The following is a 26,993-nucleotide window of genomic DNA, read 5'->3' on the forward strand; positions in this document are numbered from 1 at the left end:
GGGAATTATTTCAGAGAAACCAAAGGAAGACTTAAAATGAACTGATGCAGAGTCAAGGGAGCAGAACCAGGAAAACAATTAATGCACTAGCAACAATACTGTGACAACAAACAATTCTGAAAGACAACACAATGACCAAGGTGGAGAAATACTTTTTGGACACGGTCAATGCAGAAGATAATTTTGCTTAACCAAGTGCTTTTTGCAAAGGTCTCCCCCACCCCACAATGGAGGTGGAAGTGAGAGGGAAAGAAAATGATAAAGTGAACAGTGGCATATGCCTGCTCTCCACAGATCCAGGTACATGGTGCCATTGAAAAAGCTAAGCATCACTAAAAAGCTGAATTTAAACAAACCACAAACAAACTCACAATCACAGGAAAAAAAAAAGAAAATATATTTTATTCATTTCAGTTTTTTTAATTTCGAATCGCTTTAATCCAAAGATCTCAGCAGGCTATTTACAAGTCTGTATGTGTGCCTTTTTGACAACAGGGTACCATTCTAGAGCAGCAATACATATTTTAAAATATAAAGATGCAGTATCATTTCTCTGATATAAACCAACTTTCTTGTTTAAGCCAAGTTTTCAGGGAATTCTGTAATCTAACAGGAAATAACTTTATTTCTATTAATTTCATGTGCACATAATTATCAAATTCTAGTACATTAAAAATAGTTGTAAATGCCCATAAACTGTACAAAATTAACATCCAGAATTTTAAAAAGTGTTTAAAACCACCCTCCCTCCCCCCAAAATATACAAAATCTAGGTTACAAGTCAACAGTGCATGCACAAAATCCTAGAATGTTTTCCAAAGTTGGAATTCTAATCCTGTCTGGACACTGCATCAAATGATGGTCTGGGGAACATAGTATACAAACGTCTTAAATTATTATTTACCATGTCACCTTTAACTATTCAGAGCACTCTATAAATAAGGGGAAAGAAAACTAAAGAGAATGAAAGCGGGAACAATTTTGTTCAAATCAAAAGTGTCTTGGAAAGACTGTTCTAATTGAAAGACTTAAAAGGGAACACGAAGCATCATTTCCTTTGTACGTGGCTCGGCCACTTTGATTCGAACATTATTTGCAGCATCGTTTTCGCAGCAGACAGCACTAGAGAATAGAAACCATACAGTTATCATTAATTCTATTTGGGGGGGAGGTGCAAACGGGAAGAGGGATAAGGAAACTTTCAACAACCCTGAGGGACACACTTTAAAAATCTGGTTATTTATTAAAAAAGTAAAAAAGTTACATAGCATTATTTAACAATTACTTTCTTGGACAGACCAGTCCCTTCAGTATGTGCATAAATAAAATTTAAATCCACAATATTTATAAAATCTTATTACATCAAAATAAGACATGTACAGATTTTAAATTTTAGGTATGTATACACTCAAATAATTTAATATGAAATTCAGAATCAACATTTCTATGTAATAGCGACCCACACAGTAGAAAGGACATCTTCTATCTAGGGCACATAGTAGGGCTCCCCTGAATTCACAACAAACATTCTTCCACATTCTGGAAACCAGCAGTTACAACCTACAAACCACCACACATCACACAGTCAAAGCTAACTTCTTCCCAAGCTTCTTCCACAGAGCCAAAGCAATATGGACAGATGCGATAGAAAACCTTCTAAGCTGTAGCATGTTAAAAAGGGGGGCTTCAAAAATAGCTGATAGGCTCTCGCTTTCAAAGCTGTCAAATGTGATTGGATAATTAGAATTTTGAAGGTGCTTCTGAGCCATCCTCATGTAATTAAATGTGAACCATGAAATAAAGGACCAATTGGGGAAAGCAGGCAGGACCTACTCTTTAGGTAATGCCTGTGCATGGTGGGTACCTTGAGCAGGCAGGTACCTTGAGCAAGCGAGTTCTGAAAGGATTAAAGCAACGGAAATGAAAACAAAGAGTTAAAAATCACAGCTCCAAAGGTCTAAGATGCATAGATAGCTTCGCAGAATCATTCCATGGAACAAATCTTTAAACAAAAGTAATTAGAAATGTATTCCTATTCCATTATCTCTTTTCTATGGAAAGCCTCCCTAATGGTAGGGGGAGTCTCACCAGCGGTCACATCAGCAACAGTGAGTCAGGGAGGGCCATGCCATCTTCTCTCCTTCACCAACAACCTTCAGGTCTTTACACCCTAAGGAAAGGTTGGAATGAGAACCATCTGGCTCTGCTACCCTGGGGAAAAGAGGGACCTCACAAGGCTTTTTGAAAGCCACACGCTCCTGATTCATGGCTGACCTCACCTTCCATTAGAGCATGATCTGACCCATCCAGGGGCCTAGACACACTCCATCAAGAATGGGCGCAACGCAAAGGTCCTCTGCTCCCTAAGAACCATGTCTGGGGGATCACTCTCCCTCACACCCCCAATCCAGCCCTTCTCCTTCTTCATGACCACTGCTGCCACCTCATGGTCACAACACACCAGCTGCCAAGTACGTGGCTACAAGAACTGCCAGGTCAGGTGAGTTAGGGGCTAACCTTGCAAGTCAAAGACATAATATAAAAAAAGATTAGGACCTAACTGTCTCAAGTCCTCATTGGCTCATTGTTTGACAAACAGTTAAAAGGAAGGAAAGATGCAGAACAAAGGCCTCATTGACACAAAACGCTTGCTCAAATGCGGTCAGGGAGAGAAGCATGGAAGCAGCTGCTCTGGCTGATGCTGCTGCAGGCAGATGCCACAGGCCAGATCAATTTAATAGCTCTGAGGACCATCAAATTAAAGGCTGCCTTGGGAGGCAGAAAAAAACGAGGCACCTCTGAGATGAGCCAATGTTTAAATAGACATGACTTTGCAAGAGGCCCCACTAAGTCAGGGAAGCATTCAGGAGCACGCTGACCTCCAGAGGCAGGGCCAACAGCCTCAGCAATGTACACCGCCTCCGGCCCCCCCCCCCCGCCCCCTCCCCGCCATCACCTCAGCATCCAGGATGGGACAGCAAGGATGACCAGGCCTAAGAACCAGGCCAGTGCCTCCCACCCAGGCCTAATTTAAAGTCACTGGCTGAGATTTCAGGACTTTGAAACTCCCCCCTTTCACCCAGGCTCCAATCTAATTACCAGGTCCAATCCAAGGGGCCCAGTTCTGCACATGTTGCCAGGAAGTCGTCCACCCCCCCGCCCCCAACACTGCTCTAGGGCAAGCCACTGAGAGTCACTGTTACGTGACAGTGATGACTTGACAGGATCCATTCTCCTTCACTAAGGCCTTAGCTTCTGTGGTGGTGCTAGGCTTTGGTGGCCACTCGGGGTCAACCAGCAGCTCCTGGGCCAGATGCATGTACTTGGCCTTGGGAAGCTTCTTTCTACAGCCAAGTACTGATGATATACAGCACCTTCCCCAACGATCCAGTGACTCCTAAGAAAGGAAAGAAAAAAATGACATACAAAAGCAATGTGAAAATGCGTGCTTTTAAAAAGCTTAGCAGCTAAAATGTTCCATCTGAGCCACGTTCAGTTCTGAGAATGACTCCAAGAAATGGAGGGAAATCGGCCCCCAACAAACAAAACTCATCTCAAAAAATGAGTCTCCTCTCACTCCTTAGGGAGAGAGGACAGGTCTTCCATATTGGTGGCATCCTATTCCCACCCTCTCCCCGAAAGGTGGCAAAGCTGGCAATGAATGGTCAGGGTGATAAATGAGTCTAATGGCCTCTATTATCAAGAATTCTCTGGAATGTTTCTCCTTTCTACGTAGGAGAAATTACTTGTAAAGGCATAAATAATGGCCATCTATCTCAAAAAGCTCCTTTCTCAATAAGAACTCAGCATTCTGGCAGCTGGCTGAAAACAATAACAACAGTTATTAATGAGGCCGCCCGTGCCCAGCGGACCTTTGGTTCTCAAGCTCCCTTGAAGCCTGCTGCCATGAAAGGCACAGCGGAGGATGGGGGAGGTACTCAGCTATCTGCCTCCTTGATACTGCACCAAAGCCTCCCTCCAAACCACAAGGGCTGATGGGCTTCTCCTTGGGGTTCTGGTCTCTTAACAGAGAGCATGGGATATTCCTTGGAATCACTGCATGTGGAAGGGTCTTCCCCAATTCATCCTGTCTATATTGTTTGTACATAATGGAGTTGTTTTTTTTTTTCCAGTGACTCTTCCATTTCGACTGTGAATTCCTAGAGAAAAGGGACTCTTTTTTTCTTGTATCCTCAGTGCCTGGCACATATACTAAGTGCTAAATAAGATGTGGCATTAATAAATGGGCAACTTCAAGCAATTAGCCCCCGAAGATTTCGAGGCCCTTCCTTTGGAAGAAAAGGCCAGAAAAGGACCAGGTAAGGGATCCAGCCCACATGAGGGAAGCTCTTCAAGATGGTCGGAGCCTTCTTGGCAGATGCCAAAGGTCACAGGCACAGTCTGAGGCACTGACCTATCTGTCAAGGTTGTCAAGGACTATCTGTTGGTTATTTATTCAATGAATGCAAAAGAATTCCAACATATATTAGTCAAAAAGAGGCCTAATAGTGAGAAAGACAGACTATCCAACTCTAACTGTAATCGAATGAACTCTCACTTCTGAATCTACTGATTCTGGAGAACCAGGATAATTTTAAAAGTTGGGAATGACATTGAGGGGTGACACCGAAGATGAGAGAGGTCCCAGATATGGGTTTGAACGGTGGTTTTTTTTTTGGTGGGTCGTTCTTGATTTTGGAATTTATACTTCCAACCCAATAACACCAAACCCACATGGTAAAGTTTTAAATTAGAACGAGTTGGGGGGAGGGGGGTCTTACTTCTAGGCTCTACATGGATAAACTTTTCAGTAGGGAGAGGAATGGAAGGTGGAGTCAGAGGAGAAGGGATTATATGAGCAAGTTTTACAATGTGACTAAGAACTGAAAAGGCAAATTTGTCATCAAGAATCAAAGCTAAAAAAGAAATCATCTGCATCCCGCTCTTTTCAATCCACAGCAATCACTGACCCTGCAGGAGCTGAGAAATCATTGCAAAGGAAACCAGACCCAAGGCTGAGGACGGATTTGTGATAAAGAAGCAAACAAGCCCTCTCTAGACAGAAGGGCTTGGCCATCGGGTTTTACGGGTGCTGCTACCATTAACAGAAACTGCTTTTTCAAAAGGGAGCTTAAAACAACGTTAACTGGCAACAGGAATGCTCAAGCCGCAATTTCAAGAACAATTTTAAAATGAATGATTAGACAAGTATAAGAAACAAGGTAAACTGTTTCAATCATTTGGTACAAGGTCTCTTCACCTTCCCAAAAAACCACACACACAAATGGACCAACCAAAAAAAAAAAAAAAAAGAAAGAAAAAAAAAGAAAGCAAGCTTGTATGCTAACAGCCTCAAAGCAAACAGAGATGACAAGGCAGTAACACAGCACAGACACTGGGCAGAAGACCAGGAGAAGGAAGAGGAGGAGGAACAGACTGACAACTGCAAGGGAGGAGAGCAGAGAGGCCCAGAGCTGCCCGAGCTGGGGCAGAAGACATGTCCAAAAGACATTTCCAGAGCACTCAAAGTGGGAGTTCTGAGCTAAGCCCCAGGGGAGGAAAGTGGCCTGTCAGAAGGGGAGCAAGCTGGCCAGATGCTGCTGGAGCCCGTGGCCCCTCTTCCTTTTCTGAAATCAGAATCAGACAGCCTGCACCAGCTGGCTTCCTCCTTCATTCTCCCTGCCCTCAGCCATGACTGGTTTAGAAACAGAAGTCTATGAATGGCATCAAAGATCACATGGCCATGAGCACACATGAGGAATGGATTTTAATGGTATTGGGTTTTTTCCAAGTGTTACATGTCAACACTAAATATTTTTTAAAGCAGATCCTGCCCCCAAATTAACATATGTAAGCAGGGAATAGAACAGCCTTTATTCCAGAACTGCCAAGTCTCCATAAATGTGGATAATTCATATTCTGATTAGCACAAAGACTCAAATTCAACCTGCTCCTAAGTGTAGTAAGCCAACTACAAACCCATGACAGTGCTGGTGCTCCCATCAATGTGGGGAGACAGATTACCTGTATTAATGTGCTACTGATTGGAGACATAAAGTCATCATGGAGGGAGTGAATGCTCTGTTGCATCCAGTTCACTATCGGATCCCTCTCAAGGGCAATCTCCTTTAGCAAATGAGGAAACTGAGGCCCAAAGAGGTTGAGTAGCTTGCCAAACATTACCCAACTATCTACAGAAGCAGTGAGAAAACATCGTGAAGAATATGATGGCACAACCTGAAATTATTTAGGACGTAGGTGAGCAAAAATCCATTTTCTAGAATTTAAATGAATTAAATGAATATTGTATGAATGTTTGAGTTCCTAAATGGCAGGTCGCCTCAAAAGACAGCATTCACTGCCCTCCGCTTGGGAATCCCGGTGTTAGTGGGTTTTGTTTCTATAAAAAACTGAGAACTTCATGAAGGCAGACAGTTCAGGAGTGGGTCGGGGGCCCCTTTTGGAATGCCAACATGCAGGAGCCTCCATGGATACATTTATACATCTGCTAGCAGCCAGCAGGGGAAATGCCAGACAACATGTCTGTGCCCTCTCCACTTGGGGACTATGGCTCCCCAGCCCCCAGTCCTCCACAGGCTAGGAAGCCCAGCTCTTGGCTCCTCTAAGTGAAATGGAAACAATGGGGGTCTCTTTCCAGGCTGATCTCCAGACGTGAGACCAGGAAGGGCCAGCCATACTTGCTGGGATTAAGGTTACAGATTAGAGAAGGAAGACCAAACTGGATGAGGGCCTAAGAGCTGCAGAAGGCATCTCCACTCCCCTCTCGAGGTGGTCATGGCAAAGGATAACAAAAGATAACAAAAACCTAAGTGTGGCCATAAGATGAACATGCATTTTTAAGTGTCAACACATCGAAGCTCAGTTTTCATATGTCCACAGATTTGATAATTGTACTCCGTCTCAGAGAATAAGCTTCGATGGAGAATGGCTTAAGTGGGTGGCAAAGTTCACTCTGTGACTTTCAGAATCACTCTGCATTCTAAGGTAAGTGCTGAATCAGGTATGTTGGGTATGCTGGTACCCCTGCCCCGACATTTTCTATTATTTATCCATGAAGGAAACACTGTGCTATTAATAATAAGGAAAAATTAACAGTTAAATCAATTTATGATTAGATAAGTTGATTGTTAAAGATTATTGGTAATAATAAAGTCTTAAAGAATCATTTTAAGGATCAAGTTATTTCAATCAGATAGCAAATAAAACTGGGGAAAACAGAAAGGAAACAAAATTGTTTCAGAAAGTGACAGTGTTTTTTGGTGTCAAAATAATTAGTCAAAAATTTGGGCCTAATGGGGGGTGCTCCTTTGATCCGATGAGATATTCAGACACTCCTTTCTAGAGGGGCAGGCAGGGGCCTAAACAGCAATACTTTAAAGAATTCTGTGAGGCCAAACCTGACCAACAGATACTTGAGCAGTTACTCTGGAAATTCTGGTATTGTTCAGAGGACTGATGTTTAAACATTTCCTAAATCTAAGCTACGAGACCACAAAACTGCTGAAGCTTTTCTGGATCATAAATGTGCCTTATTGCTCCAAACATCATTCTCTCTAAATACAGGCTGTGGAAAACCTGGACAAGACTTGTAACTGGTGCAGTCAGAGTCTGTGAGTGAGTGTGTGAGAGTGTGTGTGTGTATGAGTGTCAGAGTGAATGTGTGTGTGCCTCTGTGTGCATGTGAGCATTCATGTAAGCATAAGAAGCAAAGCCTCAGAATCAGGGACACTAGGAACAATTTTTAATTTCTCAAAAAAAAAAAAAAACCCAAAACTAAACTAAAACAAAACTGAAAATAGGAGAAATCATGTTTAAATCTTAAAACGGAAACTAAGATCTCGACAGAAACACTTAGGTTGGAAAGGAGAAGAGACTCATGGATGCTAAAACATATCAATGTCTGGTTATCACAATGGAGGAAAGATGGCACATGGAAGGGAAGACACCCCCCCCCCGGCCCCACCTGTGCCTGTCCCTGCCCACCCCACCCCCAAAATGAACAGGACACACACAAGAGTCTGGAGACTCAAGAAGAATTGAGAGTAAGCGGTGATTTCCAACCTGTGGCGGCTGTGTGGTGGTGAGGCGATATTCTCCTTGTTTGTCTCGATTGAATACAACCTTCCAAAGGACCGTGTCCAGGAGGAAGCTCTGAGACACATTCCGGTGGGTGGAAGAATGAAAAAGGACTAGCAATCATTCTTTAGGCAGGTGCACATTACACAAATCTCAAAACACTATAGCAGAACATGACAGAACAAGAATAATACTAAGGGTGCCCTTGGGGAGCTCAGCCAGGAGTGAGCCAACATCTTCAGTGGCTTGGGCCCTTTCTGGGAGACCCTGCAGAACCCCTTATTGCAGTCTGCATTGAGTCGCCTCAGCTGGTCCTGAGCAAACATACAGCAGAGCACGTGCATTCAGTAATCCCCAGGATGGGCACCAACACAGGATTAGGGTTGGTAAAGTACTTTAGACACAGGGTCTCCCTTGGTAATCACAACCACCTGGGAGTCAGTGATGCTGGCATGATTGCATCCATTTTATAGGTGGGATAATGGAGGCTGAGAAGTAAGTTACGAGCCAGGGGCACAGAGATCTAAGCATCTGAGGCAGAATCGGGATCTGGGCCTTTCCTGATTCCAAGCTCAGCCAGCACTCTTTCCACTCTACCTCACCATAAATTTCTGTTTTATTCTGAAACTTTTAAAAAATAAGAGAACAGTCACCAGAAAGGACTCCTTGAGCAGTTTGCTAAATTTCACAAGGAAATAAATAGAATCTGGGTGGAAAGAAAAAGAAAACAAACCATGATTTCCAACAGGTGTCAAAGATGTGGCGCACAAGACTGGCATGTGACCAGAACCAGGTTACAATGAAACTGGGAAATACTTAATGATAAATAAAACAGATAACATTTCATTTTAAAACCAAGTCAGTGTGCGGCCCACAGGGATCCTTATGTGCAGAGAGGCCCCCATTTCTAGTGGGGGCTGACACCCCTGATTTAGAAGCTTAGCTTTTTCTGTTTTTGCTTCCTCCAGAAACCCTGAGAAGGTCAGAGAGATATCCACTCAGCTATCAAATGAAGAGGCAGGCCAGAATCATCACACCCATACCCCAGCCCCATACCAACTAAAAATGAGCAAAGCATTCCAAAGAACCCACTCTCCCCAAGGCCCCAAGGCTAAGGGCGGCCCTGACTGCAGGGAACTCTCCTTTCAGAGGTGAGACGGAGCAGATGACAGGCTGTCCAAGTTCTGAAAGCAGTTCATTAAAAAACTGACAGTGAAATCCACTCCCACTGGCACACCTCTCTACTTAGAATTTTGTCTGCTCCCATCCAAGCCCCTCCCTCCCAAGGAGAACTTAATGTCCACACCTCAGAAAATGAAGAGCAGAAGAGGGAGGAAGGCCAATCCTTTACTGGGCTCTGGGGAAAGTGACCAAAAAGTCACTCTGTAATGTATGTGTGTTTGCTGTATAAAAATATGATTTTTAGGGGCACCTAGGTGGCACAGTGAATAGAGCACTAGCCCTGGAGTCAAGAGGACCTGAGTTCAAATCTGACCTCAGACACTTGACACATGTACTAGCTGTGTGACCTTGGGCAAGTCACTTAACCCCAATTGCTCTGCCAAAAAAAAACAAACAAAACAAACAATATGATTTTTAAAAACTACCCTCGTTTATATTTTCTTGCTACTGACAACATTTTCTCCTCATATCTAGAAAAATGTAACTACTGATTTCCAGAGAAAAACTGCCAACTCTGGACTATGGAGACTGCCCTCTCACTTGGTATCCCCTGGCTCCAACCTTTGGGAGGTCCCATTTCTCATTAGGGACTCTAGGAGAGCAGGAGACAAGAGGAGGTGGCAATGGGAGGGTGGAGAGGGAAGGGAAGGGAGTGACACCTGCCAGCACAGTCACTAGCAAGTCTTTTAAAAGGCCTCACGAGAAGAGAATTGGAAACTAAGAGATAGAGAAATCTGAAAATTCTTGTTTTGAGCTTCCTCTAGTCCTCCCAGTACCCTCCTTCTCTAGTGTCCTGGTTAAGCATGCACTGGCTAAACCAATCAGCACCAAAACCCAAAGCACTCAGGTGACATGAGAACCTGCCTTACTTACCTCTGCCAAGATAGAGACGAGTGCATTGACGAGAATGATGATGAGCATTGTTATACGCCACTGATACGGAACACAAACAATCTAGAAGACACAAGTCCAGAGTTCACATTACATTTCATGGAAGTGTGTGTGTGTGTGTGTGTGTGTGTGTGTGTGTGTGTGAGACAGAGATTATACCTGTGTGCTCCAAAGTCTATCAAAATTCCTGTCTTTGGCTACATGCTGCAGGGCTGCCTGAATGCCATTTATAAATTAAAACTAGAACAGACACATTTGGTTGGAAGAGATATTTCTAAATGAATTAAAACATTAGGTTGCAAGTAAAATCCCTTCCTCTGATGAACAGGCAGCTGACAATCCTGCTGGGGGGTGGGTCTGCCTAGAATCACCTCTTCAGTCCCTTCCAGTACCGTGGTGTACAAGGTCCCTTTATCTCCCCAAAATGTCACAGGGAAAGTAGGCCCAGCACCTCACTAAAGCCACAGGCACAAGAGAACAAACTAAAAAATTATGAATGAAGGAAAGGACGGGGAGAAGACTCTCTTTACAATGATTGTGTTTGGTAATCACAGCAAGACCGAGAAGGTGGTTTCAATGAGTCATTCTCCCGGTCCCCCACCTCCCTTAGTGCCTCGGAGAACCAACAGTTCCCTATCAATCAGTCAAAGAACCAGGTCACAGGTGAGCATCTGCATGACTTAGCTCCTCCCCTCCAGGCTCCCCCACAGCCCAGGTATAGGCCTCATACCACAAATGAAAAAAGAAATCTTTTGAAATGGAATTGTTTAAAATAAGCTCATGCTGGGGCCTCAACACCCCAAAGCAGGCTTTTTAAGCAGCTATATCTTCAGTGTTTTCTGAATGGTCCTGTTCTGGTCCATCTATACCGTAACGCTCCAACAGAAAGCAGAATGTCCATTTAAAGCAAAAGACACAGAATTGCCCTTTCTGGGGAATGTGCGTATTCATGCTAGAATTCCTCATTGGGCTTCATTCACTCAAGTCCCAGAAGGCTGGACAGGCTCTGGTGGATAACGGGGTGGGGGGGTGGGCGCACCTCTGCTGCTCAGCCAAGTACCAAAGCACCAGAAAAGGGCCAGGTTTTTGAAGGCCCATCTGAAATAGGAGTGGCTGCTGACTGAGTCCCACAGCGTGGGGCCAGCTGTGGAGTCAGGCTCCCTCCTGCCTACTGGCTTGTGCTGGTCTTCCTAACCTAGTCACCACTATGAGCAAAATGAACATTCAGGAAAGGGCTCTGTGACAAAGACGTGAATGCTTACCTCAAGAACCTGGTCGATGTAGGCAACTGGATGCAACATGATGAAAAATATGAAGATATACAAAATAATCACAGACACAACAAAGAAACCTGAAAAAGAAAACCAGGATTAGGTGACCACTTTGCTCCTGCCCATCTGCAGCACCATTTGTCCCTCCAGACATGGAGCAGAGTCGGCTTTAACATCTTGAACCTGCCCTGCTATTGATGAGATCACAGACACCATGTCCTCCATGTGTTCACTCACAATAAGCACTTCTATCCATGGGGGGGGGGGGGGCAGGACACTGCGGGCCTCCTTCAGGACAAAGGCTAGATTTTGGAAGCTTCCACAAACTAAGACATCAGTTGGCTATTCATAAAGCTATTGGCATTTCCCCAACATGTAATAAAGATGAGCTAAACATCTTATTAAAAGAACAGGTTTGGTATGATGGGACATTTTTAATATTAAATCAGATTGGAGCTCTTGATACTGATAAGCTCCACCAATGACCAAAATGCCAAATAGCAGATCAAACTGCATGCTCTAGAAGCAACGGCCAATCTCACCAAATGGCCCAAAGAAACCCCTCTGCCCAATTTACTTTACTCATGGAATCTCAGAGGATTTGTGGAAATGAAAAGGTGCTCAGAGGGCTAATTAAATGAAAGGTTTTCATGGGACAAGATTCAAGATGGTGGCCCAACCTCAGTATGGTTGGATCCTGTCTAGGTCAGACCTACAGCACCTAAGAGAGTTAACTGGCATCGGTGAAGGAGACAGGAAGAGGGGAGGAGAGAGAAGACATGACTGCCATTGCCAGCCACACTACAGACAGGCCTGTTCCAGAATACCTTCCCAGGCTCGGCAGTAATCACCCGTTTCACAAGCACTGGGCCAAACCAACTGCCTGCTCTTTCTCACACCTGAGGAGCACTGGCCATCCTCCTCACCTCTTCAAATTGGGGGTGGGGATGGGAGAGGGAATAAACCTTTATAGAGTGCTTACTGTGCGTGCCAGGCGCTGCACCAGGCGCCTTACGGGGGGAGCAGGGGTGTCTCATTTGATCTTCACAACAACCCTGGGAGGTGTCTGCTATTCTCATCTCCATTTTACAGATGAGGAAACAGTCAGACAGCAGTGAGTGACTTGTCCAGGGTCGCAAAGGAGTAAGGATCTGAGACGAGATGTTAAGTCCAGGCCCAGCGCTCCGCACTCTGGCACCGCCTAGCACCTCCAAAGTTCATCTCAAGCAGACTGCCCAAGATCTCCCCATCCCCCAAAAGCTGCTAGTGCTATACCAAGAATGATGCTGAGGACGTTTGTAAAAGTTCCAGATTTCCCTGTCTGTGGCTTCTGAAGGAGCCCTGCTAACTAACTAGCATGGACTGTAATGGGCTTTTAAAACAAATTAGACTTTCATAAGAATGGAAAATGGAAAACTGTGCTCACATTTGCTGCCAACTCAAGGAAGGGGCTGAGGACAGTCAAAGGACAGAAAGAATCCCGCCATTTAAAGTGGCCTGAGACACCATCTAGCCTGGCTCCCCCATGTCACAGAGGAGAAAACAGGAGCCGCAAACATGGCCACTCAGCTAATTAATTAGCAGCACGGTCCACCCCAGAACTCCCCATTCTCGGTCCAGGCTGCCAAGCCAAGTGGGAAAGAGAGAAATTCAAGACAAAAAAAGAAATGAGATGGAGCAGGAGGGAGGGAAGGCTGAGTGCACCAGCCCCAGGCCGGCTGCTCTCCTGTGCCTACTACGGGCTTAACAGGAACGAAGGTGAAGAGAGGGGAAAGACAGCTCACCAGTTTGTAAGTGCACATGTACACTGTGTACATACATGTATGCACAAATATGGACAAGGATAATAGTGTATGCATACGCAGTGTACATGTATAGATATGGAATACACGGTTTATACGGACAGATACACAATCTCACAATACTGCGTGGAATCGAGAACTGGAAGCCAAGCGGACAGCTTGCTGTTGGGGAGAGGCTGACCAAAATGTGGTCCGTGCGGAGAGTGGACTATTCCGGGGCCCTGTGTCCGTGGGAGTGATCAGAACAATGAAAGCAACATCCAAGTACATACAAAGTGCTTGTTTCAGTTATCCTTGCTAATGACCAACCTCGCTGATCTTGCTGAGCCCCCTTTCCTTCCTGATGCTTCTCTCTCTCCTCTCTCCCCCTCCCTCTGTTGTCACGGGACCTCTTCTCTTCTCCCACTAGGCTACTGTACTTGTTCATCTCATCAGCTCCCACACCATTTCCAATGCAGATGATTCTCAGATCTGCTGATCCCGCCCTAATAAGCTCTCCGTCTTAATCTCCAAACTCACGCCTCCGCCTCCTGAGTACACATCTTTAACTGCTGTCCAGTAGACATCACAAGCTCAGTAGGTTGAAAATGGAATTCATTCTGTCTCCCCCAAGCCCTCCCTCCTACCACTGAGGGCACCTCCACCCTCCCATCCTTGGGCACTCAGACCAGGAGTCATCACCCTCTCTCACCCCCCAGATCCAATCAGCTGCCAAGTCCTGCCAACTCTACACCATGGAACATGCCCCCTTCTCTCCAGTGGCATACCCTGCTCCCCTCACATCCAGACTGTGGGTCTGCCGGCCCCCGGTCAACAAAGTCCAATAGCACCCTCTTGCCTCCAGGATCATCTCTGGGACTTTCAAAAGCCCTTCAAACCTGCCTTCTTATCCCTCGCTCCCACAATTCAAGGACTGGCCTTCTCGCTGCTCCCCATCTCCTGACTGTGCTTCCTGCGGCCAAAAGGCTCTCCTTCCCTCTGTCTTCAGCATCCTCTTACAAGAAGCCTTTCCAGACAGAGCCCAGTGTGCGCCTCCCCTCCGAGGTCATCTCTAACATCGCCCACCGAGAGCGTGTTTGTCCACAGGTGTCTCCTTTCCCCCATCAGCTTGTCCCTGCACACAGAAGGCCCTCCGTAACCTTGCGCTGACTCGGCATTTCAGGAAAATGAAAAACAGCAGACCCTTTCACAAGACTTGGAAGCTTAGAGAATCTTTGAGGTATCTCCTAATGTTCCCTCTGACAAACAGGAGCACAGTGAGCACGTCTCAGCCAGGCCAGGGCCAGGGATCTCTCTGACATTTAGCATTCTATCACAGGACCAGAGATTTCAACCCAGAAGGGCCTTCAAAAGGCATGGAATCTAAGCCCCTCACCTTACAAATGAGCAAACTGAGGATCTCAACAAGTGCCCCCTCCCCAAACTCATTTTCTCATCACATGATGAGGGCACTCTGAAGTCTGGAAGGACCTTCTGAATCAAAGATGAACAATGTCTCATGCAGATGTTCCTGTTCTCTGACAATCTGAGAATTAGCCATATTCTTACTGCTGATAATACATAGGGCATTTTCTAAACCCAAATACAGATCCCTCTGTTCTGATAACATGACAAACACCATCACCCCTAAAGGCCTCAACTCCCCGGAGAGCCAGAGTTCTTAGCCCCAAGGTCATGCTGATGCTTCCTGGCCCCCTGCCAGCCTCCCTGATGTTCATCTGTCTTCCACCTGCCTGTCTCTCTCCCACTGCATCTCTGGCAGAGGAAGGAATGGAGGTCTTGGGGCTCCCAGGAGTCAAAGAAGTGAAGAGGGAAATGACACACAGTGAGTCCAGTCCCTAACATGGCCCATGTTGTTTTAAAATGAGGGCCCAATGGAGACAGGAGTGGTCCAGCTACCACACCAAACACAAACCCAATCTGTCTGTGAAGATCAGGGAGCCGTGTGAGGAAATCACTTCTAAGTAGGGAAGGCCAACTCACCATTCTTGTAGCAGGGCTGCCTGAACGGCTTTCCTTTAGAAAAAGCGATTGCCACGATGAGGTACTGGAAGCAGGAGATGAAAAACACGGTGGTATTTTCATAATTTTTGATGTTGTGCTCATCATGTTCAGTCTCATTGCTAGAGTGGGATGAGTTGGAAGAGAAGCTTCTGGACAGGTTACATGCACTGGAACGGAAGACAAGATGCCATCGTTTTCCAAGTGATCCTTCAGCCAGCCCCCCACCCAAGGCTGGTGACTGTTCTGCCCAACTGCCCCAGCCCTGGGAGCAGCTGGGATGCTCTCCCTCACCTCAGGCTCCTCCCCAGCAGAGGAAATACCAACCCCTGTAAGAGGCACTTTTAGGCCAAGAAGTGGTAATGCCCCAATGATAAAGAGCACAGGTGTGGCATCGACTCTACAGATAAAAGAGGGTGAAAAATGCCTAACTGGAAAGACTGTGCCATCGACTCACCACTGGTTTATGGCAATGTGGGGCTTGAGGACCACGCCCACCCTCTAGGGGGCATTCTGGTACTGAGTGTGCCTGATGTAGGGAAGATTCATCTATGAGAGAATTGTTGGCTTCTCAGAGGTAGGATGGGATATAACCAATTTCTCAAATGCAAGTCTGAAGCCCAGAGACGCAGAAAGGGAGGGCATTCCGTGCTCCATCTCTGGAGTCAAGGGCACAAAACATGCTCATTTCTTTATAAAATCATGCACACTGTAATACAAGAGTCACAGGTACAAAGAAACAGAAGGAAATCTTCCATCATGAGGCTTACACAGGACTGTCACTGCAAATTCGGAAAAAGTTTGACAAGATGGCCACTTCCCAAGTGTCTGTCCTAAGCGTCAGCTATTAGAAAACCAACTCAAAGCTCAGCATCCCCATGGAGGGCAGGTGAGAAGCATGAGGAGAAAGGAATGAAACTGGACTGGCCACAAGGCTGTTCAGTATGGGGCAGACAAGGGACACAGAGACAAGGGACATTTAAGATATCTGAAAGTCTAGAAGGAGAGGCTGGACCAGGCAGTCCCCACCAGGCAGATCAGGATGGGCAGGAGGGAGTGGGCATCACCTGGCACCCATTTACATACACAAAGTAAAACGCAACACAATTTCATTCATTCGTCATAAACTAATGTCAGAAGTACAACCTCTTTATCTATTTCTCCATTTTCTAGGCTAATTGTTTAGTTTTTAACAAAAGCTTTTTGCCTCGATAAATGAGAAGCTAGCCAGTCACTTTCAGCCTGCATCAGGGAAAGAGGTAGAGACACAGACACTAGGGGACTCCATTACAGGAAACACAGAACACTGACTCAGCTGGGGGACCTGGGGAGCGGGCACTGAAATTGTTATCCTGAACATCCCATTTCATAAGGGAGACATCAGCCCAAGTCTACAAGTGGTATTATATGGGAACCTTTTCTGCAGTGGGATGTTTCGGTTTTTTATTGAGGGGGGCGGGGGGCGGAATTGAACTAGCCATCTTTGATCATTTATACCCAATTACCATTTTGAAGCATATCTTAAAATCATGGGTCAACTTACTCTGAATGTGGAGTCCAATGTTCATACCAAGGCTGCTGTCTAACCCAAAAAAAGCCAAAACACTGGAAGCCGATGGAAATGATGATCTGAGACAGAACTGAGAAGAGAAGAGCCCCAGAGATGAGGCCTGAGGGTGGTCTTTGGGCGACGAGTTCCTTCCAGGCAGGATTTAAACTCACTGTGTGAAAGAATGGAAAATGTTAAGCTGCCTGGTCCTGTCTGACACACTGGGCCATTATTTCTGTTCAAGATGCCCCAGAGAAGCCCCCACACGTCAGACACAATGCAGCCCCTCCCTGGATGCAGGTGCAGAAGGTGCCTAGGTACACAGACCCAGGGTCTTGGCACTCTAGGCCCCAAGGGCTCTGCCTGTAAGTCTTGTATGGGACAGCAATGCTATGATCAGCGATACCTACAATTAATGATCTAAAAGACATTCAGGGCAGAGAAAATGGAATAAGCATGTGAATTCAGAAGAAAGAACGTTGGACCAGTTTTCCTATTTTAAATTCAGTTTTTATTAAGCACTTACTATGTGCCAAGCATCTGTTATGGCATAAAGGGATAGAAAGCGTCAGACAAACTAGCTTTGCCCTCAAGAAGCTTCTACTGTAACAAGGGAAACAGCCTGTGAATTCTTGGGTGCATGGCAGGTCACCTCAGAGGCCTCACAATACTACTAGAGCTAGAGGTGGGCAGCAGACTGCCAAGTATTTCCTCAGAAAGTGGCATTTGAGCTGAGTCTTACAGGAGACCAAGGAGAGGGAGATAAGGGGCAGAGCACTCCAGGCATAAGGCACAGCCCTAGCAAAGGTGCAGAGAGGTGAATTTCACATTCAAGCAGCAGCAAGGAGATCAGCAGGGTCAGATGAGAGAGAGTGTACAAGGGGTTAAAAAAATAAGCCGACTGGGGCAGCTAGACGGCGCAGTGAGTACAGCACTGGACCTGGAGTCAGGCGGACCTGAATTCAAATCCAGTCTCAGACACTTGGTACATGTACTAGCTGTGTGACCTTGCGCAAGTCACTTAACCCCAACTGCCCTGCCCAAAAAAAAAAAAAAAAAAAAAAGAATAAGCCAACTGAAAAGGCCATGGAGCCAGCCTGGGCAGGGTCCGAGCAGTCCTGGAGGCAGCTTCCTGAGGAGGACCGCTACCTGGCCGCTGAACAGGTAGATACGGGAAGCAGGAGGCCAGCTGCGAGGCTCCTGAGGGTCCAGGAGAGGAGTGGGGATTTGACCATGTGAGCAGAGAAGAAGAACACCAGAACAGGGCAAAGGTTAGAATGACAATGCTGAATGGAGGCGCAGTGCCCAGAGGTCTAGGCCAGGAGGTCCAGGGCACCCTCAAACACTTCTGGCAAATCACTGAGTGTCACACTGTCTGTAAAGGAGGCAGCACCAACCTCCCAACAAGTTCCTGTTTGTAAGAGTGCTTATTGTGTTTCCTTCTCTTCAATGAATCAGATATCTGGGGTAAGAGAATCACCCTAGCCCTAACCCTAAATGCCAGCACAGATGCAGGGTTCGGGGAATGGGGGCCTGGGAGCCAGTGCTGGAAGAAAGGAAGTGAGGGAGGAAGGCCTACTCTGTTTTGGCCAGAGCATCCTGGGCTTCCTGGGAAAGTGTGACCACTAGGCCATTGGTGACCCAATATAGGAGATCAGGAGAGACACTGAGACTAGACAGACAGCTGCAGGAGACTTGTCACCTTGACAAAGATGACAAGTGTGTATACAGTGGCTGAGGAGGTCACCACCTGAAACAGTACAGAACAGAGAGAAAAGGGCCCAGGACCGAGCCTCAGGGGAGGCTAGCAAAGGAGACTGAGAATAAGCAGGCAGGCGGGGAGAGCAGGAAGTCATCACCAGCCTCAAAGGTTCCCCAGGAGGTAAAGAAGGATGAGGAGGGAAGGAGGGAAAGACAGAAGTGGAGGTGCAGAGGAGGCTGCTGGTAGGGGCAGGTGGGATCCAGGGAAGGGAATCCTAAGGAGACGGCAGAACAGAAGCCAATGGATCAGGAGAGGGAGACAGGAGCAGTCACTACGCTGAACTGAGCTGAGAGAGGGGCTTTGGGGCCAAGAGCCGCCAAGGCCAATCTTCCAGTAGGGAATCTGGGAGCAGGAGGCGCTTCCATTAAAAACCTAAAGGAACGAGCCGCCGACCAAAGCCTATGGCATGCCCTGGCCCAGCCTCGGGCTGGCGCAAACAACCACGTCACTATTTTTACATTTCACTTTAATTTTAAAGTTGGCAATAGCCTTATTCAGAAAATAATTTTAATAAAGTATACAATTCAAGGTTTTAAAAAAATAAAGACAAATACTCACTTGTAAATACCACTACCAAGATGATGGCCAGATCAATAAAAAGGAACTGGAAATCTCCTAAATTGCTCAGGATCTACGGAAATCAGTTTTAGTTTATTTGTAATCAATGACATTTCCATATGCCCAGTAAAATGCACTACAGGCACAGTTATTTTTAAACATTAATCTATAAATTTAAAAATGAATCTTAGATTTGAATAGTCAACATCAAATACAACTTGAAACACAAGAATCATATTTGTAATTGTATAAATTCGAAATATTCAAGTGGACACAACACAAATACAAACCACCCAAGTGATGATTAAAATGTCTTCTGTCAAAAAAACCCAATCCCAACTCTGTTCAAAGGACCACCAGAATAAAACTTCTGCATAATGTAAATGAAACATCTGCCACTAAGATAATGGTCTGGGAAGGAGGGTGTGGGCTGACAAGGCTGAGAAAGAAGAATCACTATTTTTGGCAGCTGCGATCCCAACACAATGTGGTGAGCACCCACACAGACATTTCCCTCCGGGTCTATTGTGTGTGGATGGGGTGTCTTGTGCCCCTAGAATTCTGGGTATCCCCTGCCAACTAGTGAACAGGGTGAGCAAAGGGAGTGATATCTCACACAAAGCTCAGAAACACTCCCTGGCATTTCACCTTTCCTCTACAGTTCTGTTCCCGCATGTGGAATCCCCTTTGTGCTAAGCAGATGGTGGGTGGACTGGGCAGGGGGCAGGTCAGGAAGCAGAGCAGAAAGCCTCTTTCCCACTCTTACCCTATTTAATGGGCCTTAGCTTTAGTAAAATGACATGGTAAGGGACGGGAGGTTGGGGAAGGGGGGCCCACAATCTGTGCTAACAAGACGAGAAGGAGGAATGTGCTCCTTGGGGCAGACGATCCTGCCCCAAGCCGGCCACTCACCGAGTACAGCAAAGTGACGCTACAATACTGGATGATACTGTACAGGGCCATGAATTTAAATACACAGAAGGACGTTATCAAGGCTGCCCGGCCTTCCCTGTGGGAGGAAGAGAACGGACACCCCCGTCAGAAAGAAGCCCCCTCAGGCCTCGGCTCTCCCGGTGCCATGCTAGGATCCCACTAAATCGGGTATCCTCCCCTCCAAGAACCAGGGAGCAGGGCAGCTTGGCCTTGGCCTTCCCCACACCCTACTTCCCTGGGCAAGGACTCTGTGAAGCCATGCTTACCTGATGAGGTTTGGCACACAAGCAATACTAGGGGTCCTTGAGGTGAAGGGGGATGCCACTGAAGCCTCGAGCTCAGACAGGGATATGCCTCCATGGGCCCTCTTCAAGGCCTGCCCAGCAAGAGAAGACCAGTCAGTTGGGTTGTTGTGAAGCAGACACCTAAGTTAAGGCAGCTCCACACACTGAAAAGACACTTACCCCACAATCATTGGCACCGTCGCCGCACATTCCCACGTAGTAACTAAAACAAAAACACAAAATTCTGATGTATCTGCTAAGACGGTTATGGAAAACAGCTTACAGCCCTGGGCTGGCAGGGCATTCTCACCCGCAAAACCCTCTGAAGCCCTGGGGGATCCATTCCCTCCAAGGCCTATTGGCTCTCCAGAGTCTCTGACTAAGGGTAGGGCAGCGGAGAGCAGACTGGCTTGGGAATCTGAGGAGTTAGGCTCCAGTCCCACACCATGTCCCACTGCTTCTCATGTGGGACCCCCTCTGGGCCCTCATGGGCACCAGGTAAGATGCTCCTACTCAGCTAAGTCCCTTTTCCCTCAAGGAGGGCTAACGGGACAAGGACTCCACACACACTTACGAAGGGCCTACTACGTGCCAGGCACTGTGCTAAACTCTGCAGAGTTGAACAAAAACCCCTTTTAAAGCAAAAAAGTAAATCTGCAAGTGTTACAAACTCAGATATGTAAAAATATGTACAAATAAAGTTGCTGTTTTTTCCTAAAATCTTTTTAGGGGAATAAAGATATTTCCTTCACAAACTTAAAAATTACCAAGGTTTTTCTTTTTTTTCCAGTTAAATAAGAGCAATCGAATAAAAAACATTCTACTTTATGGAGCTTCCAGAAAGCTGATCCGGAGCCCCAGAGACAAGCCCCCAGGAAGAGCTCCTGCGACTACGGTGCCCTCTGGGATGGGTGGGGGTCCACAATGCCACCGTTCTAAAATCCCAGGGTTACTCACTCCACGTTCTGCAGTGCTTCGACCAGCTGTGTCTTCTGATCAGGGGCCATGCGCGCGAACACGGTGCCATGCAACACCAACTGGAAGAAAGGATTTCTTAGAACTCTCTGGCTCTACCCACACCGGGTGTGCCCACGCCAAGCGCGACCACACGCAGGTCACTCACCTTGGGCACCAGGTCCTGAAAATGCTCCAGGATCACAGAAAATGACTTTCCATTCATTGCAAAATGATAGGGGGCCACCTGAAGATCCTCTAGGCTGTCGTGGGCCAACTTAATTGGGATATCCTGTGCGTTCAATACAAAGATCCAGGACAACTCTGAAGGAGTTGGGATGAAAAATGCCCTCCACCCCCAGAGAGAGAACTGATGGCGTCTGAATACAGACTGAAACACTCCTTTTTCACTTTGTCTATGTTTTCTTTCATAACATGACTGTCATGGATATGTTTTGCATGACTACACATGTATATATAACCTATATCAAACTGCTTGCCTTCTCAATGGGGCGGGGGGAGGGTGGAAAGGGAGAGAATTTGGAACTCAAAAGTTTTTTAAAAGAATGTTAAAAATTGTTTTTATACGTAACTGGGGGAAGGTGTTGAAATAAATGAAGGAATAAACAAGAAGAAAATAAAGTACTCCTAGTTTCACAGATTAAAAAGGAAAATCAAACACAAGGTCGAATGACCTAGTGCAAACCAAAGAGGGTGTGGGGCACACACCAGGATTGGAACTGACAGTCATCAACAAGCCTCATCTGCAATCACCTCAGAGTCGATCTCTGGAGAGCTAGTGCATTTTGTGGTTAGAGTGTCTGCATAATGCCAGTTGATTTTGGCCACTTGTCCGTCCTTGGGAGGTAGTCCATCCGCAATGATCACTTTATCCTGAGGTAGAATCATTCCACAGTCTCTGGCCACGGAGATAGCAGTTAACATGTTGTCACCTGGTTTCCAAAACATAAAAGTCAAGCTGAAACAGAAATGCTGACCCATTTCCACCGGCTAAATACAACATCGACTGTACGGACATACGGACACGGCATTGCCTAACCTCCACAAGTTTTAACTCATCCCTCCATGTCGAGAAGGCCCATCCCACTCCATAAAAAAAGGCAGCAGGGCACGAAGGTGGAAAACATTTGAATCTTCTCACTCAAAGGCCTTTAGGCTGCCTTAAGTTGTGCTCTGTCTTCCCATAATTTGTTTTTCCAGTTTATGTTGACATCAGGAGAGGCTGGTGTGTGAAGAGTGTGTCATCACCGCCTCTTCATCAAATACTCAAATGGCTCTCCCCGGCAGCACCCAGATGAGGAAATTCCTTCCGGTGACGCGCATCATGGACCATCCATGCCTAACAACAGCCCCAGGCTTCCAAATGGTGACCACCGAGCCCACAGAACAGCCACATAACCGGCACCACTGAAATGGAAGTGCTATGGCGGGACCTCACTGTCTACCCAAGAATAAAGCAGAGATCCCTCAGGGAAAGATTCTGATCTTGACTAAAGGGAGAACTAACAGCGCAGTGGGAAATATTCCTAGGAAAGCTGACGCGAGGTGTGGGCTAGCATCAAAGCTCTGGGCAATCAGCTTACCTGTGACCATGACCGTACGAATGTTGGCTTTACGCAAATCTTCAAGTACAGCAGGGGTTTCTTGTTTTAATTTGTTCTGCATTATAATTAATCCCATAAAATCCATGTTGCTTTCAATGGCATCTCTGTCAAATGGAAGTTGTTCATTAAATTTACTTGTTCTCACCTCTAAGAAATCAAGAAAGCAGCACAAGTTATTAAGCACCTGGTCCATGTCAGACCATGAGACGGAGACAGACAAAAGTACGTGGCTGTGTCCTCCACAAGTTTTAATCCTATCAAAGTGAAATGTGTATAAAATGAGGAAATACAGAATATGTAAAAAATCAATGCCAGCCTTTTGAGAAGGAGGCAGCACAAACAAGAGGAGAGATGGGGGAGGGGGGTCAGAAGGAAGTCATGGGTGCCAAAAAGGGCAGCGATGGCGGGGGGGAGGGGGGAAACACGGGATGAACAGAGTGTGAATCCAATTTAGAATTGTCCCAAGTGTTAGATCACTGAAAAAGCTCAATTATACGAGCCAACGTATGCGCTGATGCAGATGAACATGTGAAAAGGCTGGTGAAACATACAGGGTCCGCCATGGTCAGTGGGGAGAGAAGGGGGAATGAGAGAGGCAGAAAAAAAGAAGAAAGCCTCAGTAACTCCGTTCCAAGGCCATTGTGTAACTACCACATTATGTGAATAAACACTTTCAAAATAAACTGTTAACAGCTGAGCTTCCTGTGAATCCACTTCTTGGTTCTCTTGCTGGTGATTGTTATGTTCATAATAAAGATGAATTTAATGTCTTGTTCTTCTTTTCGACCTCACACTGATTAAGCACCTGCTGTGTGGGAGCCAAGAGGCTGCCTAGACACTGGGATGCATCTGTCTCTCTCCTCCAGAGCTCGCCCTCAATGGATCAGTCTCCACCAGCTCTGGGGTGAACCGTGGGCAAAAAGAGAGAAGGAAGAAAGAGGGCCTCCTGTTCTGCAGAGGCAGCAACAACATCAACAGGTAGGCAGGGTTGATGGAAGATACTGAAGGAAAAGAAGGCTCTAGAAAGGCCCCACCTGCAGAAGGGGGCCTTGAGCTGAGTCTTGAAGGGAGCAGGGATTCTAAGAGGTGAGGTAAGAAGGAAAAGCATTCCTACTCTAGGGGATGGGGGAGCAGGAAAAGCACAGAATTCGGGGAGGGGACAGGTAAGAGGAGGCCCTTGGGTTGGAGACATGGTTGATTGTCTCCCTCATCAAACTAGGAGTTCCTCGAGGGCAGGAACTGTCTTTTGCCCTCCTCTGTACCCCTAGGATTTAGCATAGTGCCTGGCACCTAGTAGGTGCTTAGTAAATGTTAGATTTTAAATTGGATGGAATTTAAATGCCAAAGAACTTAATATTTGATCTTCCAGGGAACAAGGGACCCCCTGGAGTTTGAGGAGGGCATTGGGGTATAGCATGGTCAGACATGGGGGCTGTGTGAGAGATAACATGGGACAGAGAGTGTCAATTAACCAATCAAAGGCTATTGTAATAGTCCCAGGGAGAGACAGGAGGGTCCGAACTGGAAAGGGGCCATGTGAGTGGAGAGAAGGGAACAGTGAGGAAGGACAGGAAGAGGGAAGGCCTTCATCCTGTGGAGGGTGCTGGTGGAAGCTCTTCTTCAGGGGAGAGGAGGGAAGGTGTCTGTGCCATGGTCTGGCAAACTGGGGGAGAGGCCTGGGCTGCTGCCAGAAGCCTAAATGAGGTGGGAAGGGGGTGGCTAATGACAGGGTATGTAAGGAGCTGAGCTGAGCCTTGAAGGAAGGGATCCTAAGAGGCAGGCGGGAGGGAGGAGAACATTCCTGTCACGGGGAATGGTCTGTGAAAGCAGGAGGCACAGCAGATGGAGTGAGTGCTGAACTTGGAGTCAAGAGAACCCCCATTCACATTTATTTTCAGGCATTGGCATGCTGGGCTTGACAGGCAAAGTCACTTAATCAGCCTGCCTCAGTTTCCTCATCTGGAAAAAGAGGCTAATAATGGCATCTACCTTGTTGTGATCATCACATGAACCCCTGTTATAAAGACCTTTGTAAGCACCGCACGGATATTATTAATGATGAGGATAACTAAGAATGCAGGGTAATGCCTAGGGTCTGCCAGACTGGAGCTTGGGGGCTTTTATCTGACACGCTTAGAAAGGAAACGATGAGGAGCTAAAGTGTACGGCTACCTCATGCCACCTCTTCCTCAGCCCTTTCTTACATAAGCCTACTCTTCATCTATGTTTTATAACCTCAATGAGCCCACACTGCTGCTGGGCAATCCTTTTACCCCTCCCTAATTAGTTCCCTAACCCACTCTCCTCCAAGCCCCTTCCAAACCTCTTCCATGGCTCCCTCTCCCCCTACTCCCTCAGCCGAGACTTTACAGAAAACAAAAAAAGCCATTCACTGTGAGCTCCCCCTTGTGCCCCCTCTCCTCCTTCTCCCCTATCTCACAAAATAAAGCGGCTCTACTCTTGATCAAAGCCAACCTCCACCTGCCAAAGAGATCGCCTTCCATCCCATCTCCTCCAACAGATCGCCCTCTTTGTCATTTGTGAAAGTGGTTTCACTTATCTTCAATCCCTCCCTCTCTGCTGGCTCCTTCTCTACTGCCCACAAACATGCCCAAGTCTCCTCCATCCTGAGAAAACCATCTCTTGGATCTTTTCATAACTGCTACCTATCATCCTATATCTTATCTGCCCTTTGTGGCTAAACTCCTTGAGAAGGCGCCTACAACAGGCCCCCCCCACTGTCTCCTCTCCCTCTGCTGAGCTTCTTACAGTCTGGCTTCTGAACTCATTCCAGTGAAACTTCTCTCCAAAGTTAACGGTGATCTATCTCTTAATCACCAAATCCAATGGCCTTTTTTTGAATTCTAATTCTCCTTGACTTCTCCTCAGCCTTTGCCACAGTTGATCACTCTCTCCTCTCTGACACTCTCTTCTCTCATTTTCAGGACACCCCTCTCTCCTGGTTCTCCTTCTACCTGACCACTCCTTCGCTGTCTCCTTTGTGGATCCTCCTCCAGATCATGCCTTTTAACCACAGGTACCCCTTAAGGCTCTGTCCTGGGCCATCTTCTCTTCTCCCTCTATACTACTTCACTTAGTAATCTCATCAGCTCATGTGGATTTAATTACTCTCTCTACACTGATGACTCAAGTTTACCTCTTTCCCCTAACCTCTCTGCTGACCTCCATCCTTACATCTCTAACTGCTTTTTAGACATCTTGAACTGGAGGTCCAGTAGATAGTTTAAACTTTCAACATGCCCAAAACAGAGCTCATTTTTCTCAAAAAGCTGCTCCCCCACCCACTCCTACCTTCACTATTACTACAGAGGGTAATGCCTTCCTTCTAAACCCTCCGGCTCACAACCTAGGAATCATCCTGAACCCTCACTCTCAAGTCCTATAGCCAAGCTGTGGCCAAAGCTCACCTCTGCAGCATCTCCGGTCACTTTCACCTCTGCAGCATCTCTGGTCAATTTCACCTCTGCAGCATCTCTGGTCAATCTCACCTCTGCAGCATCTCCGGTCAATTTCACCTCTGCAGCATCTCTGGTCAATCTCACCCCTACATTTCTCCTCAATTTCATCCTGTTATCATCTCTTCACTACCCCCACCTTCTCTTTTTTGACCCTGCCCTCAACCTTGTATAGGTCCTCCTCACCTCATACCTGGACTATGGCAACAGCTGTTGGGGGGTGCAAGGGCCCTGCCCTAGTGGCTCCCTATAACCTCCAAGATCAAATACAAAATCCTCTACTTGGCATTCCAAGCCCTTCATAACCTTTCCAATATCCTTACACCTTATTCCCTCCCCTTACTCCCTTACTCTTCAACCCAATGACCCCAGCCTCCTGGCTGTTATGCCAACAAGACCTTTCATCTCTCATCTTTGGCCATTTTCTAGCCAACTCCCCTGCATGGAATGGTCTCCCTCCTCATCTCCACTTCCTGGCTTCCTTTAAGTCCTGGTTAAAATCCCACCTTCTACAGGAAGCCTCTTCCAACCCTTTATTCTAATTAAGATTGGTTCCTATTTATCCTGTATCACACTTGCTTTGTGTATACTTGTCGATTACTATTCTC

At 46.5% G+C, this 26,993-nt stretch overlaps 1 protein-coding gene across 2 annotated transcripts in view; it reads right to left on the reverse strand.

Moving 5' to 3' along the window:
• Positions 1-373: 373 nt before the first annotated feature.
• Positions 374-26,993, reverse strand: part of ATP13A3 (ATPase 13A3) — a 75,769-nt gene continuing 49,149 nt past the window's right edge. Inside the window, exons 20-33 of one of the 2 annotated variants that reach the window (XM_036753939.1) lie at positions 22,889-23,013; positions 22,059-22,237; positions 21,454-21,576; positions 21,288-21,367; positions 20,511-20,553; positions 20,313-20,422; positions 20,026-20,122; positions 19,114-19,186; positions 16,788-16,965; positions 15,227-15,414; positions 11,433-11,521; positions 10,153-10,233; positions 8,083-8,172; positions 374-3,397 (exon numbers count right to left, since the gene is read on the reverse strand). In XM_036753939.1, the coding sequence (XP_036609834.1) occupies positions 3,200-3,397; positions 8,083-8,172; positions 10,153-10,233; positions 11,433-11,521; positions 15,227-15,414; positions 16,788-16,965; positions 19,114-19,186; positions 20,026-20,122; positions 20,313-20,422; positions 20,511-20,553; positions 21,288-21,367; positions 21,454-21,576; positions 22,059-22,237; positions 22,889-23,013 (1,654 nt within the window). In that variant the 3' untranslated portion in view covers positions 374-3,199. The remainder of the gene's footprint in view (positions 3,398-8,082; positions 8,173-10,152; positions 10,234-11,432; positions 11,522-15,226; positions 15,415-16,787; positions 16,966-19,113; positions 19,187-20,025; positions 20,123-20,312; positions 20,423-20,510; positions 20,554-21,287; positions 21,368-21,453; positions 21,577-22,058; positions 22,238-22,888; positions 23,014-26,993) is intronic. The other variant, XM_036753940.1, reaches the window with a different exon arrangement.

The sequence above is a fragment of the Trichosurus vulpecula genome, chromosome 4 (genome assembly GCF_011100635.1).
Source record: "Trichosurus vulpecula isolate mTriVul1 chromosome 4, mTriVul1.pri, whole genome shotgun sequence".
Classification (NCBI taxonomy): Eukaryota; Metazoa; Chordata; class Mammalia; order Diprotodontia; family Phalangeridae; genus Trichosurus; species Trichosurus vulpecula.